Raw genomic sequence first — 18,533 nt, forward strand, 5'->3', positions numbered from 1 at the left:
CGGAGCGTTCGACAGACCGAATGGCATGACTGTGTATTTATAGTGCCCTAGGGCAGTGCTGAATGCTGTATTCCATTCATAATCCTCCCTGATCTGGATGAGGTTGTACACACTCCCCAGGTCCAGCTTTGTGAACACCCAAACCCCGTGGACCCGTTCCAGTGCGGCAATTAGAGGCAAAGAATCGGGATGCTTGACTGTAATGGTGTTTAGACCCCAATAATTGATACAAAGGCGTAGGCCCTGCCATTTTTCCCAATAATGAAGAACCCCGCTGCGGCCATCTCGGTGGTCTCCATAGAGGTGGCTTGACATGGGAGATCTAGACAAGTGTCTGCGTATCGTGGCCCCCACTCCACCAACTCGCTCTTGCTCCATGCGAACACCGTGGTGTGACAGGTCAGCCAGGTAAACCCCAGGATGATAGGGGTGTCCAGAGATCATATCAAAAAGAAAACAATCGTTTCTTGATGGCAAACCTCAACCCGGAGGCCAATGAGTTTGGTTCGTGCCTCCACTACCCCGGAGTCCAAAGGCTGCCCATCTAGTGCGCTGACCCGTAGTGTGACGTTACAGCCCCTCACGGGTAAGCCATGGGAGCATGCAAATGCTGCGTCCATTAAACAGCCCGTGGCCCCTGAATCCACGATCATGCAAGCATGGAGTTTTGGTCCCCTCCCCAGGAGAGGACCACGAGTACTGTGAGCTGGGAGATAAGGTGAGAGCAGACTCTGACCGGTGGTTCCTTGTGGGAATCCTTCAGCGGTGGGAGTCGAACCGGCAGGAGGCACAGAGGTGTCAGGGGTCCCCGCAGTACAGGCATAGTATGCTCTTGAGCCAGAGCTGCCTCTCAGCCGAAGACAACCGCCCCTGTCCCAGCTGCATGGGCTCCTGCACGTCGGGGGGGGGTTCCGAGAAATGAAGCAGCTACCTCTTTGGATGGAGAAGCCCCTTGCCAGCCCAGATTATCGATTTGTCACAGCGGCCTCCACAAACCAGTCGAAGGTCCAGCCTTCCCCTTGGTAGGTGAGCTCGGCCTGAAGTCGAGGATTGAGGCCATTCCGGAAGCTGGTCATGAGGGCCGCCTTGTTCCACCCGCTCTACTCTGCGAAGGTACAAAACTCTAGGCTGTACACCGAAACTGAACGGTTGCCCTGTTTGCTTCGCATCAGCTGGTCACATACATCCTGTCACGTGAGCTGAAGGTTGAAGATGGCTTAGAAGCATTGTTTGAACAGCTCATAGGTGGTGGGAGCCTGGTTCCCCCAGACAGCTGCGGCCCATTTCAGCACCGGACCAGTCAGCAGGGAAAACAAGTAGGTAATATTGCTACTGTCATTGGTTGATACGAATGTGGCTGGTTAGCAAATACCAGCTCACACTGGAGCAGGAAACCTTTGCAGGTGTCTCATCTCCCATCATACTTCTCGGGCATGGCTAGCTGTGGGTCCGGGGTGTGCACTGACGAAACGGGAACTGACACAGGAACCGATGCTGCAGGGGGCAGGGCAAAGGCGGCCTCCTCGCTTACTGCTTCCACGATGCCTTTTGCTTGGAGTGCCAGGATGAGTTCCTGTAGGTTTTCGGTGTCTGTTTCAGTGTCTGGTTGTGAGAGCCCCCCCAACTGCTGTCTGCAGCTGATCCAGAACCGCTGGGCTACTTGACGAGGCAGAACCTTCTGTCATGCCAAAACAATGGAAGCCGGAACGAAGGTGAGTGGGACCCAGTCGCGGGATCTGTTTAATGAGCAACAATTCCAAAAGCACGAGACAAGAGCAGTAGTTGGGAACAGGCATGGGTTGGGTGATGTCTGTCCTCAAAACCTTGAACACACAAGGAACATAGTCAATGAAACAAAGCAAGGTCAGAAGCCAGAGGCGCAAGATGTAGAACGGACGGGTATAGCTGTAGAGACTCGAGTTGTGGTTGCTTGTAAGAGGTTCCGCAATCAGGCGTAGACTTCCGGTCCTTTTAACCCCATGATGACAGGCAGGTGTGGGCTGGATGCATGTGATGACAGTGTTTTTATAGAACTATAAGTATGCCTATTGGCCATGGAGGAAAGGAACAAAAAGTCCCAAATAAAAATCAAGAGAGAAAAAAACCTCTGGGCGTCCAAGGGCCAGTGGCTGCCCATCCCTCCTGGTCATTCTAGATTAAATAAGACTTCTAAGCCGATTTAATAAGTAAGTAAGTAATAATGGCATTGTTGCTGTATAGTAGCTTGATTATATGGTCGTACTTCCTAGTCCTAGTGACAGTTCTTGCAGTAGCATTTCGTACTAAATGTAACCTGGATACAGTCTGGTATGGACAACCCAATAATAAAGCATTACAATAGTCCAGCCTGCTTGAAACAAAAGCATTAACCAATTTCTCAGCATCCTGTATACACAGGAATTGATTAGCTATGTTTCTCAACTGAAGGAAGCATGACTTAGTCAAAGCATTTACATGAGGCACAAATGACAGCTTTCCATTCAACAAGACACCCAAATCCTTAACACCATTTGTACGCCTGAAGCTTATACCATTTGTGGTAGATTGGGGTGACTGTGTCAAGAGTTTTGGCATCACCACCCACCACAAGTACCTCTGTTTTAGTGGCATTCAGAAATACATTTTTACTCATTCAAAATTTTATACTGGTAAAACAACTGGCTAAAGACATTACATGTGATGGGTCATCAGTTGGAGATGGTTCTATAATTACCTGGGTTATTACAATCCACATCCGATTTCTTTAGTAGGGGTCTAATAACGGCCAGTTTAAAAGCATTCGGAATACAGATATTAAGTATCGATGTATTAATAATAGATGAGTGACCCATTATAAGTAGTGTATCTAGCAGTGTAAGTCACCTTGGTGAATAAGGTGTGTGGGCTAGTAACATTACATAGTATCCCTGATTGTAAGTTGCTTTGGAGAAAAGCATCTAAGTGCATAAACGTAACTGGGTCTAAAGGACAGGTAGTCCCTTTCATAGAGCAAACTAGCATGAGAATTTCCTCTACAGTTATTACATTGAAGCTACTGAAATGGTGTGTACAGCAACTATCATTCTCAGAACCACTTACAATGGTCTGGATCGAAGTACAGGGTATGACTGATGCCCGGATATTCTCCGATTTGTTATTGAAAAACATTTAAACTTATTCAATTAGCAGATGCTTTTCTCCAAAGCTGTGTTCATTTCACTGAAAATACAATGTGTGCATTACATTAGCACAAAGAGAGACATAGATGCAGATGCCTAATTCTTAAGTACAGTTAGTTTGCTTCTTTCACCACATGCATCAATGTTCATTCACACTCATACTTTCTCCACAGAGTAGCCCAGAAAGGTTATCATGGCCTCAAGAATTTCCAATCCCTTGTTTCTCTCCAGAAGTACAGATGGTGCTTGAAAAGGCAATGGAGGCCTACATGAGAGATGGCACTCTTATGAGTGCCCAGAATGTAAAGAGAAATATAACTGAAAGGCTGACTCAGGCTATTCATGCTTATACAGCATATCCTTCAGGCATGCAGATTATCAGTGTGGCAGAAGCACTTATTTGGAAATATCCAAGTCTAAAAGAACCTGGTTCCTTAAGTGAATATTACGGCTGGCAGATGAGTCTTAAGTACAAAATGACTGATTACAGAAGGCGACTCAGCAAGTTTGGTTGTCCTGAAGTCACATGTAACACACTGAAAAACAAGAATCCTGAGAACAGGAAACCTGCAAAGAATGTCAAAAAGCCAAGGAAAGCAGAAGTGAATTACCTGCCACCATACCCAACAGGTCAGAGTGAAGAGAGTTTGGAGCAAGAAAGAGTGGAATTGCTTAATGAAGTAAAAAAGAGGGACAATACCATGGTGATCAAAGAAAAAATGGCAAATTTTGCATTCAGAAGACATGAAGTTGTCAACTTGTCCCCCAGAGTTGTGGATTTTAAAGACAGATGGCCTGTTCTCTTACCCCCAGCAGGTGAGTCATTAAATGACAACCTTTTATTTTTACAGCAGCTTTCTAATATGTGATTTCAAGTATTGTTAAAAACAACATAGGGAAAATTTAATTTATTGCTTTAGACAAGTTATACATTAACGAGAATCGGCACTTCCAAATCTGAGGCCATGGTTCTCAGTCAGAAAAAGGTGGACTGCGTCCTCCGGGTTAAGGGGGAGTTGTTCCCTCAAGTGGAGGAATTTAAGTATCTCGAGGTCTTGCTCATAAGTGAGGGAAAATTGGAGCGGCAGGTTGAGACGGATCAGTGTGGCGTCCGCGGTAATGCGGTCATTGTACCGGTCTGTTGTGGTGAAGAGGGAGCTGAGTCGTAAGGCGAAGCTCTCAATTTACTGGTCGATCTACATTCCTACCCTCACCTATGGTCATGAACTCTGGATCATGACCAAAAGAATGAGATTGCGGATACAAGCGGCAGAAATGAGTTTCCTCCGCAGAGTGGCTGGGCGCACCCTTAGGGATAGGGTGAGGAGCTCAGTCACCCGGGAGGAGCTCGAAGTAGAGCCGCTGCTCCTCCGCATCGAGAGGAGCCAGTTGAGGTGGCTCGGGCATCTGTTCCGGATGCCTCCTGGACGCCTCCCTGGGGAGGTGCTCCGGGCTTGTCCCACTGGGAGGAGGCCTCGGGGCAGACCCAGGACACGTTGGAGAGACTATGTCTCCCGGCTGGCCTGGGAATGCCTTGGGGTTTTCCCCAGAGGAACTGGAGGAGGTGTGCGGGGAGAGAGAAGTCTGGAGGACTCTGCTTGGACTGCTGCCCCCGCGACCCGGCCCCGGATAAGCGGACGAAGATGATGATGAAGTTATACATTAAATGATATATCACGTAGCTATTGTAAAAGTAAATTAGTATTAAGTGTCTTTGTGAAAAACAAAGCCAACAGTGAAGTGCGGTAGCCTTTACTGCAGCCACGTCTGTCTGACAGTGTCACTTATCACCCATCAGGGGACTCATTAAACCCTATATGTTTGTTGAAATAGCGCCTCGATATGTGATGTAACTGTGATTCGTAGCTAAAAACAAGATGTCATTTTATATCTTGGGTAAATTGCATTAAAAGTTACTTTTAATAACAGTAATTTCCTGTTTTTAAGGCAAGACATGCAAGTTGTTTATAACAAGCAATACATTTAATTTATATAAAGCCAATATAGTGAGGTTCCCTATAAATGCAGTACATTTGTATATAGCACTTATATTTAGATTTCTTGTTTTGTTATTTCCTTTCAGATGAATGAAGAATTCAGGAGAATTACCACTTTGGATCTAGAGCCAAAATTTATGCAGATGTTGGGCCAGTATACCTCAAAGCTGTTGAGCATATTCTGTGCCAAAGGAGGAGCAATTGGGCAAACTTTGCAAGACAAAATGGTTGCCATTCATCAGGTGTTTTAAAATAATGTAATCTTTAATTGATTTTGTTGGATATGTTCAACAAGATCTTAGAAATGATTGGCACTGGTAATCAATAGTACATTTTGCTACATTTGAGAACCCTGGTGATGTTACCATTGACAAGAGAAGCTGTCATTCGTTGCTTGGTTCATTACTTGGATGAAAAGGATGATTTTTTTTTTTGTACATTTAAAAATGCCATACATTTTTTTTGAATATAAAACATGTCCAATACAACATTGTACAAATATTACAAAATACTTAACTACATGTGCCTGTGAGTTTTTTGTCATATTTTGTAAGTTTTATTGAGATTCTGTATTGTTTGTAAGAACTGGACTGCTGCTTCAATTTCACCTAAAGTCTAATTTCTTTGGAACTGTACAAATCAGAATTAAACAGAGCGATCTTTTAATATTTAACATGTAATTCCTATACAACTGTGCAATTAAATTGTAATTGCAGGTAATTAAAAAGTCACACAAAAGTAAACCAAAGCTTAATTTATTTAGTTTGACTTAAAATGTTATATATGTACAAAAAGCAACCAAGTAATATAACTTTATTTGTTAGATAAGTCAAAATAATTAGTAGGATGAACAAGTTTTTTTTAGATGCTGTTTTTTAGACAAATTTTGGTAATTTTAAGTAGATTTCACTTAATTTATGCTATTGACATTTACTTAAAATAATTGCTGTAATATTTTTGCCTAATTTTTTTTTCCGTAGAACCACATATCACTTTTTATAGTGTGGTGCAAAAGAATGTGGGTTTAATCCTTGCTCAGTCTGGGCGGAGTTTGCATGTTCTCCCCGTGTCTGTGTGGGTTTCCTCCTACAGTCCAAAGACATGTGGTTCAGGTTCCCCCAGAGTGTGTGAGTGACACAGTGTGTGTGTTCCACTGATGTATGGATGAGTGACCCAGTGTAAGTCACCTTGGTGAATAAGGTGTGTGGGCTAGTAACACTACATAGTATCCATTGTAGGTTGCTTTGGAGAAAAGCATCTAAGTGAATAAATGTAAATGTGTTGTGAAAAGGAAAACATCCAAGAACGGTAGATAAGGTGTATGGTAACACCCTGGGAACAGGCCAGGGGACTGCCCCTCTTGAGCGGTGGAATTGCGGGGTAAGTTCCTTTTAATTATTTATGGTTTTTACCCTTAGGATATGTTTTTTAGTGTTTCAAAGGTCCTGTCATGCAATCCTTATATTAGTGGGTTTTATTGATTTTCTTTTGGCTCTATCAGTGGCATGACAGTTTTAAGTCTTTCTTTACTGAACAAATATCATAATAGTCGGAAATGATGAATGGATACATATTTTATAAAAATCTTTCTACCGCCAGTTCCAGCGCTTCCCCCAATGATTAGGGGTGAGCAAGTTGAACATGCAGGCGGAGCTGATCAGCTGTGAGTGCTTGAATAAACCGGTCCCAGGCCGGCTCCCTTTCAATGTTAGGTGGCATGGACATATAAGCACTTCTTCGCAGGCTTTGGAAGGGCTCAAGGGGCTGCCTGATGCGCGGTATTTGAACTCTCAACTTATGCGTCATGCCCCCGGGAACAAGCAAAGCAGCAATACCTGCATCCAATCACGAAGACCGAGGATAAAAGAGGCTCCGCATCCATGCCCGGACGCAGATTCTTGCAATCACCCTAGTGGTCTTGCAGTTTCAGCATCAGTGCCTTGCGTGTCGTGTCGTGTCTTGTCTGTTTACTGTTCCCGGTTCACCCCTGGAAGGGACCACGCTTGTTCCTGAGCTTCTTGCTTTGCCCTTCAAACCTGACTCACGAGAATAAAAACCAACCCACAATTGGGTCCACAACTCACCTGTCTTTGGTCCTCGTGCGTGACATTACTAGGCCAGGTAAATTCCCAGGTGCCCTAGTGTCTCAACCGGAGTCTGTCACATCTTTCTCTGGGCTTAGCAGCACTAAACAAGCTGATGCCTCATAAGTCAATTATAAAGCTAAGTGCTGATGCCTCTCAACTTCCACGGCCGGAAAACTTCGCCAACTCTATAGGATATATGCTAAGTGGTGTGTATCAGATGGTGTCGCCATCTTTGTTTACACTGTTTTTCCGCGCCCCGGATATGACGCGTCTGTAGCGACCTGGCGACCTGGCCCCCTCATAGTAGCGCGAAAACGCAAGTCTTGCCGGTTCTGGTATGTACGTTTTACAGTCACTTGGCTCACTGTATTCTAGTTTTACCTTGTGATGGGCTTCTTTTTGTCCGAGCATTCTCGAGTGCCTGTTTTGTTTTCCCTCTGTTAGGGAGTCGCGATGGGTTCGGGACAAAAAAAAAAAAAACAATAAACCCGGGCTTCGACACCAATTGAATACAAACCCGCACTATGAGGGATGATTCCAGTATGTTTGGGGTTTATTAAGGTACTAATCAATAAGACGGGCTGATGCCGCTTCCGCAACCGGTGATATGAACACTTTTAAGACGCAGTCTAATAGACCACGTGCGCACTTGCAACTTCCACACAGCTCCTCACAGTCCCTCCATTCACTCTCACACATGCGCACTTGCAACTTCCACACAGCTTCCCACAGTCCCTCCATTCGCTTTCACACATGCGCACTCGCATACCTCTTACGTAACACGCATTCGCTGAACTCCGCCCTCAGGTAAAGAATAAACTAAAACACAAACTTGACAACAAACTATTTACAATTAAATAACAAATAATACCGCAAGGTATTACAATACGTTTGTATGTGACAAATTCACTATACTGTAGAATCACGTGTCTGCATCCAAATCTCTCTTTCTGGTGATGTAATGAACTCTGTTTTTCTCTGAGTTGTACGACACAGTACGTCGCCTGGAGAAAAGTGTCTTGATAAATTAATAAATGTAAATATAATTACTCAGAACTGCTGAATCCCTCTTGACATTCACGAAGGGTCTCAAATATCTAAAGAAATCTCTTTCAGACTCAACTTCTCCAAATTAGCAATTATTTTAAAACTATAATGCAGTTATGATTACAATTCCATAAATAATCGCACACATTGTCGTGGTGTGGCAGGTTTGGCCTGGTCCTGCTCTCTGGTGAGTCTGGGGTTTGAGTGCTGCTTGGGGCGTCTTGCGACGGACTGGCATCTCGTCCCAGGTGTGTCCCTTCCCCCTCAGGCCGTCTTGTGTCCTGCGTTGCCGGGTTAGGCTCCGGTTTGCAGCAGCCCCACTTCGAGCAAGTGGATTCAGATTGTGTGTGTGTATTTCTTAATAATGTATAGAAATATTTACCACTACGATGTAATAATGTATGCATTGAAACTTATATTCCAAATAACAGCAAATGCAAATGAACTCTTCTTTTCAAATTAACAATGCAGTAATATATTGAAACGGTTTTATTATAAATAACACACACACACATTTTCAGAACCGCTTGTCCTATACAGGGTCGTGGGGAACCGGAGCCTACCCGGCAACACAGGGCGTAAGGCCTGAGGGGGAGGGGACACACCCAGGACGGGACGCCAGTCCGTCGCAAGGCACCCCAAACGGGACTCGAACCCCAGACCTACCGGAGAGCAGGACCTGGTCCAACCCACTGCGCCCCCTTCTAAATAACATTTACATTTATTTATTTAACAGATGCTTTTCTCCAAAGTGACTTCCAGTGAACTCTATGTAGTGTTATCAGCCCACACACCTTATTCACCAAGATGACTTACACTGCTAGGTACACTACTTACAATGGGTCACTCATCCATACATCAGTGGAACACACTCTCTCTGTCACACACTATGGGCAACCTGAACAGCATGTCTTTGGAATGTGGGAAGAAACCAGACCACCTAGGAGAAACCCACGCAGACACAGGGGGAACATGCAAACTCCACACAGACTGAGCAGGGGTCAAACCCACATCCTCTCGCACCACACATATACACACACAATGTCTACAGCCGCTTGTTCCAAGCGGTGTTGCGGTGAACTGAAGCCTAACCCAGCACCACAGCACATGAGGCCAAAGGGGGAGGGGAGACACCCAGGATGGGACGCCAGTCAGTCACAAGGCACCCGAGGTAGAACTCAAAACTCAAACCTCAAACCCGCCAGAGAGCAGGACCCAGCCAATCCCGCTGCGCCACCGCGCCCAACATTAGAACATCAATTCCAAATTTACTGTTTTAAAATACACACACACACACACACACACACACACACATTTTCTGTCACAAGGCACCCCAAGCGGGACTCCAGACTCACTGGAGAGCAGGACCCGGTCCAACCCACTGCGCCCCCCGTTTTAAAATACATTTATTTCTTAATAGTGTATATAAGCATTTCCGAATGTGATGCAATAACTGTTTTTTCCCGTATAAGAGCAATTGCAAAACACAAATACATTGAAACTGTCATATTCTTGTCATGTTTTCGTTCCACACGATGACAGACTCAAGCGCAGAGTTCTTCAAATCAATGTTTATTATAGCAGACAGATGTAATTCAAGAGAGAGGTTGTGGGACAGGCGATCGGCAAACAGAGTTCAAAAGACAAGGCAAGAATCGTGGTCAAAGAGTAAACGGGCAAAGGTCGAGATTGGAATGAATAACAGGTAACACAATCAGATTGGAAAGAGGGGTCGCTGAACAAGGTTCCGCATGGTCTTCTCCTCGGCATCCCTCTTTATCCGCGTTCCCATCAGGGAACAGCAGGTGTCGCCGATGTGCTGGTTGATGGAGACGTGACAGTTCTGTATAACGGCAAATGCTAATTACCGATTATTAAAAAAAATTCTCAATAGTGTATAAACATTTACCAGTATGACAGAATAATATATGTACTGAAATCCATCCATCCATCGTCTTGCCCGCTAGTCCAACTAGGGTCGCAGTGGCAACAGGGAGAGCAAAGAGGCTCAACCACCCCTGTCCCCCACCACTTCCTCCAGCTCAGCCTGGGGTATCCCCAACTGTTCCCAGGCCAACTGGGAGATACAATCCCTCCAGCGGGTCCTGGGCCGACCTCGGGGCCTCGTCCCAGTTGGCCGTGCCCGGTATACCTCCAAAGGGATGTGCCCAGGGGGCATCCTTATCAGATGCCCGAACCACCTCAACTGGCTCCTCTCAATGTAGAGGAGTAGCGGCCATAGGTGAGGGTAGGGACATAGACCGACCCGTAAATGGAGAGCTTTGCCTTATGGCTCAGCACCTCCTTCACCACTACAGTCCAGTCGAGCGACCGCATTACTGCTGCCGCTGCTCCCAGTCTGCAGCTGTCTCATGCTCCCTTCCCCCCTCACTCGTGAACAGGACCCTAAGATACTTAAACTCCTCCACCTGGGGCAAATCCTCTCCCCTTACCTGGAGGGGACATGCCTTCCTTTTTTGTGAGAGAATCATGGACTCAGACTTGGAGGTGCTGATCCTCATACCAACTGCTTTACACTCAGCTGCAAACCGTAGAATAGAATGACATCGAATGCCCTCCTGACCTCGACTGCGCCTTGATATCCTGTTCATGAAAACCACAAACAAGAGTGGGGACAAGGCACAACCTTGGCGGAGTCCAACACCCACACTGAACGGGCTTGACCTAATGTCAATTATGCGAACACAGCTCTCGCTCCGTGTGAACAGAGACCGAACGGCCTGCAGTAGTGGTCCCAGCACCTCATACTCCCAAAGCACCTCCCACAGAATTTCCCAGGGAACACAGTCATAGGCCTTCTCCAAGTCCACAAAACACGTGTAGACTGGATTAGTGAACTCCCATACCCCTTCAATTATCTGTGAGAGGGTAAAAAGCTGGTGCACTGTTTCACGGCCAGGACGGAATCTGCATTGTTCCTCTTCAGTCCGAGGTTCAACTGTCGGTCGGAGTCTCTTTTCCAGCACCCTTGCATTGGCTTTCCCAGGGAGGCTGAGAAGTGTGATACCCCGATAGTTGGCACACACTCTCCGATCCCATTTCTTAAAGATAGGGACCACCACCCCAGTTTGCCAATCCAAAGGCACTGTCCTCGAGGTCCATGCAACATTGCAGAGGCGTTTCAGCCATGACAGCCCCTCAACATCCAGGGCCTTGAGCAGTTTCGGGTGAATCTTATCCACCCCCCGGTGCTTTGCCCCTCTGGAACTTTCCAGCTGCCTCAGTGACTTCCACCAGAGAAATGGACTCTGATACCCAGAAGCCTCTGGCTCTGACTCCTGTAAGGGAGGCATATGTCTCGGGTTTAAGAGTTCCTCAAAGTGCTCCTTCCACCTCCCAACAATGTCCTCATTAGAGGTCAGAGTTTCTCCACTTTTTCTGAGCACAACTTGAGCGAAGCTCCTCCTGAACCTCCAAACGGTTCTCCAGAACCTCTTTGAGGGTGACTGATAGTCATTTTCAATAGCCTCTCCAAACTTCTCCAATGCTTTGGATTTTGCTTCTGCAACCGCACCCGCTGCCACCCTTTTTGCCTGCCAATACTTATCTGCTGAGTCAGGAGTCCCCAGAGCCAACCAGGCCCTAAAGGCCTCCTTCTTCAGCTTGATGACTTCCCTCACCACCGGTGTCCACCAGCGGGTTCCTGGGGTTGCTGCCATGACTGGCACCAATAAGCTTTTGCTTGACTGCTTCCACAGTGGAGGTTTTGAACAGGGTCCATTGAGACTCCTAGTCACCTACCCCTTTCAAGACATGGGAGAAGCTCTCCTGGAGGTGTGAGTTAAAATCATTCCGGACAAGGTCCTCCAACAGTCGTTCCCAGCACACCCTCATTAAATGTCTGGGTCTACCGGGTTTTCCCCACCATCTAATCCAACTCACCACCAGATGGTGATCAGTTGACAGCTCAGCACCTCTCTTCACCTGAGTGTCCAGAACATGTGGTCTCAAGTCAAATGAAATGACAACAAAATCGATCATTGACCTTTGGCCCAAGGAGTTCTGGTACCAGGTACACTTATGAACATCCTTATGTTTGAACATGGTGTTTGTTATGGACAAACCATGACTAGTACAGAAGTCCAATAACATTTCACCATTCGGGTTCAGATCAGGCAACCCGTTCTTCCTAATCACCCCCCCGCCAGATTTTCCAGTCATTCCCAACATGTGAGCGTTGAAGTCTATGCCAGGACTATGGAGTCTGTAGGTGGGGCCCTGTCCAGAACCCCACCCACCCTCTCCAAGAAGGTGCCGCCGCCTCCTCCTTTTCTTTACAGTCCGCAACGGGACTTGTGTCCACAGCAGTGTGTTTCAGGTGAGGGTAGCAGGCAGGAAGAAGCCAAACGAGTGTTTTTGGGCCGCACACCTACAACTATCACAAACGCAACACTACAATCATACCTACAACAACACAACACTACGACTAAATACCTGTTGGACACACACACACACACACATTTTCAGAACCGCTTGTCCCATACGGGGTCACGGGGAACCGGAGCCTAACCCGGCAACTCAGGGCGTAAGGCTGGAGGGGGAGGGGACACACCCAGGACGGGACGCCAGTCCGTCGCAAGGCACCCCAAGCGGGACTCGAACCCCAGACCCACCGGAGAGCAGGACTGCGGTCCAACCCACTGCGCCACCGCACCCCCATACCTGTTGGACATTCCACTAAAATTTCAGCGTATGAAAATAAATAAACAGTAGATGCATATTTATCTAGTTTGAATTCCAAACATTCTGTATTAAGAACTCCAGAAACCGTTTCAAAGTTCCATGAAGACTGGTATGTACATAACACTTCAAGCAATAATTAAAGTGTTTAGAAGTATATGGACAAATAACAAATATTGATATGTTATATTTATTTTGCACATTCCATCAGTGACAACACAAGTGGTGACAAGTTTCTCATTCTGACATCATGCAATTACTGTGGCATCACGCTTCAGGGAATCGCAGTATAGTACAGGTAAAACACCAAATATCAGTAAACAATGCAGTGTAAACAGAACCCGCAGCCATCAGAAAGTAGGGGGGTAAACAGGAAAGAGTACAAAAGTAAAATTTACACATCTAGTACACATTAACCATGTAAACCTTTACAAACTAACAGAAATATCATCAGAGTACACTGGAAAGATGAACTATTGGAGGAAGGACCATCAAAGAGCGATGTGCAGATTCTTCAGAGATATTGTAACGTCCGGACGAGAATCCAACACAGGCGCGTGTTGCTGTTACGTCCAAACACGGATGAAAAGTATATGTGCAGAGTGTGTTTATAAGTGCACAATGCAAACTGTAAAGTACATACAGTATATAATTTTTATATTTTCTACACTTCACTTTTACGTTGCCCCCAACCACAGCTCTTCTTCATGGCCCCCTCACACAGATGACAGCAAGGGGGCTCACTTTGATTAAAGGAGAAAACACGTCCTGCCATTCATAGTAAAATATGCCGAAGGGTCATTGTGCAGGCCAACATTATACCTCCTGCATGAAAACCAAATGCTCTCATGCTTTATCAGAGTGGTGCCAGCCCTAGCTTTTTGGTGGCTCTTAAAAAAATTTTTATGTGCCTCCCTGCCAAGTGTATATAATACTGAAGTGTCTTTCTATAACTAATTCATATAATTACAATAGAGACTCGTAGTGTATACACTGTCTGTATACTGGTTAAAAATTCTGTTTTATCTATTAAGTATTAGATAATTAATACATCAAACGAAAGGTTTTTAATTTAAGCAACAAAAACAGGAAAAATACAAACAAGAGTACATGTAGCATTCCACAACAATATTAAAAAGTGAGAAAGGCAACATCAGGGGTACATATAGAAAGTTTAAACAGAATAAACAAAGATAAAGTACACCTCGCTAATCATATTTGTACAGTTTAAAATTACTTGCATGTAGGCCTTTATGTCTAATTTAAAGTGAATGGAAATGCCAAAATTATGACTCAGTCAGTTACAAAACATTTTTACATTATTTCCAGTGGGACTACAGTTCCTTTAAAAGGCTTCCTCCTTCCCTCCATTTCTTTGAAAAGAACCCTAGACATTTTTGAGGGATACTTGGATGGTATTCAAAACTCACTATCATAATCTTGCCTTGGCACTTTTAGGGTGTCCGTGGAACTTTGAAAATTTGCGCTAGCGTTGAGTGAGTTGCAGTGGGTGTGGTCCCTTGGTATAAAAAGGCACTTGTCCGAAACGGGAATACAGTTTACTGGGGACAACTAACAGATACTTCATTCATGTTCTCCTACCTGACACACTGTTTCCCGAATCACAGCCCCTGTGGGTGGAGATTGCATGCAGCATCCTTCCACAAGCACGGGGAGAGTCCTGGGAATTCATTCCAAAAAATGTTCCTTTCTTCGCAGTTCTGAGAGCCGTGACAGGAGATCAGACTTGGGGAGTTGTGATGGGGACCGTCTCTCATACTCGGGCGCTGTATTAACAGGTAAGGAGCTTTTGGAAACAACTTGTTTTTGTAACTGTAACAAGACTAGAAAGAGCTTCAGGTAGCATCCAATTCTCAATAGCAACTTACGGAGCCAGCAGGGGAAGTAGTGCTTACAGGTGTAAGCATTTGTCTTTGTGGAGTTATCTACAACTATTTACCACTTTATATAGATAGGTAATTTGACTGGAAGAAATTTAGTAAAGTTAATTTTGCGTTTTAGCATTATTTCTGCTGGAATATTTAGAGTGAATGTCTAAATATAGCAGGAAAATATAGCAGTGCATCTACATTTCCTTCTGTTGATGTAAGGCACTCATTGTATTTTTCTCTGAGATACATGTCACTTTTGAGCAAAGTGCCTGCTGAATGATGTGTAAATCTAAATGTTTCATCAAACCCACATCTTCTCCTTTGTTTAAGAAGAGCTTCCCTGCAAAAAAAGGTGCTAATCTGAAAATTGTGTCATGAGCATCCAGATCATTCAGTTCCAGTATTATTCACAGATCATTTTCATGATTTCATGATTTGTGTTGAGCATGTTTTGTGCCAAATACATACTGATACATGTAACATATGGCAGATACTGATGTTATTGCCCTTCCTCACCTATCCCCTAGCATGTATTAACCCAGGAGTAGAGGAGAAGCACCAAGGCAGCAGGAGACAGGAGACATAAAAGATCATCATGGCAGAACCAGGAGGTGAACAATCTTCAAGAACACCTCATGGCCTCCTGCCAGAGTTGGACTGTTCTGGGAACCTAACGACCCCTGACTCAGAGGTTTCAGCAGTCATGGACATGCGCATAAAAACTGAGCCTGTTGAGCAGGACATGTCTCACCCTGCTGATTGTACTGAAATACAGGGTTTCAGCACTGAACAGCTGGGCTCAGGGCTGCACCTGGGTGTTGACCAAATTAAACAGGAGTCTGTGCTGCTCAACATAAAGGAAGAGAGTGATGATGGTGAGCTGTGCGGCACCACAGAGATGATCTGCTTTCCCTCAGAGCAGTTAAAATCTGGTACATGTCTGTTCGCCAAGCAATGTAGATCACAGACAGGTGAAGTTATGGCAGAGCAGAAATCTTTGTTACAGGAGCCCTCTGTTTCAAACACAGAAATGCACGGAGCTGCATTTTATCCCATAAAAGAGAAGCATGAGGTCATAGAGGGGTATCAGTTAAGCTTCTCTCCGTTAACTGAACAACATAAACAAGAGACAGATGCAGTGAAATCAGAGCAGAATTCTTTACCAAATGACCTTTCACAGAAGAGTTTGGTTGAGCCAAATAGCAGTTCAGCTGCTGAAGGTGCTTTGGAACAATCTATGAGACCTGGCACCAGTGGCATAAATCACAGCACCAGTAAACAGCCATTTCATGATAGTATTACTGCTGAAGGCCAGAATTCTAAGGAAAAATTTCAATGTATTCGCTATGGAAAGAGTTTTTTCCGAGTAAGTACCTTAAAACAGCACCAGCATGTTCATTCTGGTGAAAAACCATACCCCTGTCATCTTTGTGGAAAGAGGTTTAGCCACAGACGTACCTTAACAGCCCACCAGCGTGTTCATTCTGGTGAAAAACCGTATACGTGTAGTCAATGTGGAAAGAAGTTTTTCTATAAAAGTACCTTAAATAAGCACCAGGTTGTTCATTCTCATGAAAAGCCATTTGAATGTGATAAATGTCCAAAGAGTTTCTCTTGTGCAGGTGCCCTTAAAGCGCACCAGGTTGTTCATTCTTGTGAAAAACCGTTCGGATGTGATAAATGTCCAAAGAGTTTCTCTCGTGCAGGTACCCTAAAAGCACACCAGATTGTTCATTCTTGTGAAAAACCGTTTGGATGTGATAAATGTCCAAAGAGTTTCTCTCGTACAGGTGACTTAAAAAAGCACCACCGTGTTCATTCTGGTGAAAAACCATACATGTGTCATCTTTGTGGAAAGCGGTTTAGTGACAGAAGCCCCTTAAAAAAGCACCAGCGTGTTCATTCTGGTGAAAAACCATACACATGTCATCATTGTGGAAAGAAGTTTAGGTACAGAAGTACCTTAAAAAAGCACCAGCGTGTTCATTCTGGTGAAAAACCGTACAAATGTATGCAATGTGGAAAGAGTTTTTCTGACAGTGGCAACTTAAGAAACCACCAGCTTTTTCATTCTGGTGAGAAATCATACAAATGTTGTCAGTGTGAAAAGAGTTTTTTCAATCAGCGTGCCTTAAAAAAGCACCAGGTTGTTCATTCTCGTGAAAAACTGTTTGGATGTGATAAATGTCCAAAGAGTTTCTTCCGTGCAGAATACTTAAAAAAGCACCAGGTTGTTCATTCTTGTGAAAAACTGTTTGTATGCAGCGAATGTTCAAAGACTTTCTCCTGTGAAAGTACCTTAAAATCACACCAGGTTGTTCATTCTTGTGAAAAACCATTCAGATGTGATAAATGTCCAAGGAGTTTCTCCCGTGCACAATACTTAAAAAAGCACCAGGTAGTTCATTCTTGTGAAAATGCATTTGGATGTGATAAATGTCCAAAGAGTTTCCCCAGGGGAAGTGACTTAAAAAACCACCAGGTTGTTCATTCCAATGAAAAACCGTTTGGATGTGATAAATGTCCAAAGAGTTTCTCCAATGCAGGTAACTTAAAAAGGCACCAGGTTGTTCATGCTTGTGAAAAACCGTTTGGATGTGATAAATGTCCAAAGAGTTTCTCTCGTGCAGATAATCTAAAACAGCACCAGGTTTTTCATTCTCTTGAAAAACCATTTGCGTGTGATCAGTGTCCGAAGAGTTTCGCCCGTGCAGATATCTTAAAAAGGCACCAGGTTGTTCATTCTTGTGAGAACCCACACTGAGAAAAGTTATTTGTTAAATCAAAAAGCATTACTCATGAAAATCAATGGCTTCTACTTTAAAATTTTTAGCTTCACTTAATATGTCGCAGAGCAACACAAAATTGTCAACTTAACACTGAACTCAGAGGAATACATACAATGAAAGAACAACTGTGTGTTATGTCCACATTCAGTTGCCTTTGAGTAAACCCGACACAGTGTTTTAAGTGTCGTGCATGGCAAACCATGTGCTGTACTGTGTAATTGTGCAAACACTTAAAGTATCAAGTCAACTGAGTCATCTTTGCTCATCTGACCAAAATGCACATAACCACTGCTAAAGACAGTGAATCTCACAAAGCTTTCATGTGAAAGTGACATTCCTTAGAAACAAAACAATCTAATTCAGTCTCCGCTACCTCTTGATTTTTTGTGAGTGTAACCATGTCGACTAATTGTGTGATACTGCAGTAGGATAGCTAACAATTAACTGTGAGCTCCAACAATTTTCTTTTTTTGAGTAACAGCAGTCCTTCGAATTTTTTAAAATTTCCTCACTAGTTATGTTGTTCCTATGCCCTTGACCAACACTAAGAACTCCCTCCCTTCCCACTGGAGATGTTCGTAGAGATAGAGCTGGACATGAGTTCACCCTTGGGACTATTTTGAGGACTTGTCTGTCCCCACTGGGATTTTCTCAGCAGGGAGTGATGTAGTATTCTCAGCCTGTTAAACTTGTTGTTGGTATAATATATCATACAGAGATGTTGTTGATGTTTTATAAATGCTTCATTACTTTGTTACTCATAAATGGTTATGCATTGCCAACTGAATAGGCATTACCAATAATGGCATGATGGTTTTTTATGGTTTATTTATCAAATATAGATTTAAAACGGCAGAAGTGA

General features: G+C 44.3%; 2 protein-coding genes and 1 long non-coding RNA gene across 10 annotated transcripts in view; 2 read left to right on the top strand and 1 right to left on the bottom strand.

Moving 5' to 3' along the window:
- LOC108923270 (oocyte zinc finger protein XlCOF6-like) overlaps positions 1 to 8,038 on the bottom strand; it is a 64,318-nt gene extending 56,280 nt beyond the window's left edge. For 6 of the 8 annotated variants that reach the window (XR_003798273.1, XR_003798272.1, XR_003798271.1 and 3 more), the window contains exon 1: positions 7,240 to 7,487. The gene's annotated coding sequence lies outside the window, so the exon portion shown is untranslated. The other 2 variants (XM_029259191.1, XM_029259195.1) reach the window with 2 other exon arrangements.
- On the top strand, positions 7,517 to 16,143 carry LOC108923272 (uncharacterized). Its single transcript, XR_001965213.2, has 3 exons — positions 7,517 to 7,577; positions 14,710 to 14,789; positions 15,410 to 16,143. It is a non-coding gene; the product is annotated as an uncharacterized LOC108923272 (long non-coding RNA).
- Positions 16,144 to 16,182: 39 nt separating this feature from the next.
- LOC108923241 (zinc finger protein 271-like) lies at positions 16,183 to 18,521 on the top strand (the record flags this gene model as incomplete). The annotated part of the gene is made up of 1 exon (XM_018733882.2): positions 16,183 to 18,521. A coding segment is annotated over one exon (1,464 nt), but the record flags the coding sequence as incomplete, so codon positions are not given.
- Between the last annotated feature and the right edge of the window lie 12 nt (positions 18,522 to 18,533).

This window comes from Scleropages formosus, chromosome 2, assembly GCF_900964775.1.
Source record: "Scleropages formosus chromosome 2, fSclFor1.1, whole genome shotgun sequence".
NCBI classification, from domain to species: Eukaryota; Metazoa; Chordata; class Actinopteri; order Osteoglossiformes; family Osteoglossidae; genus Scleropages; species Scleropages formosus.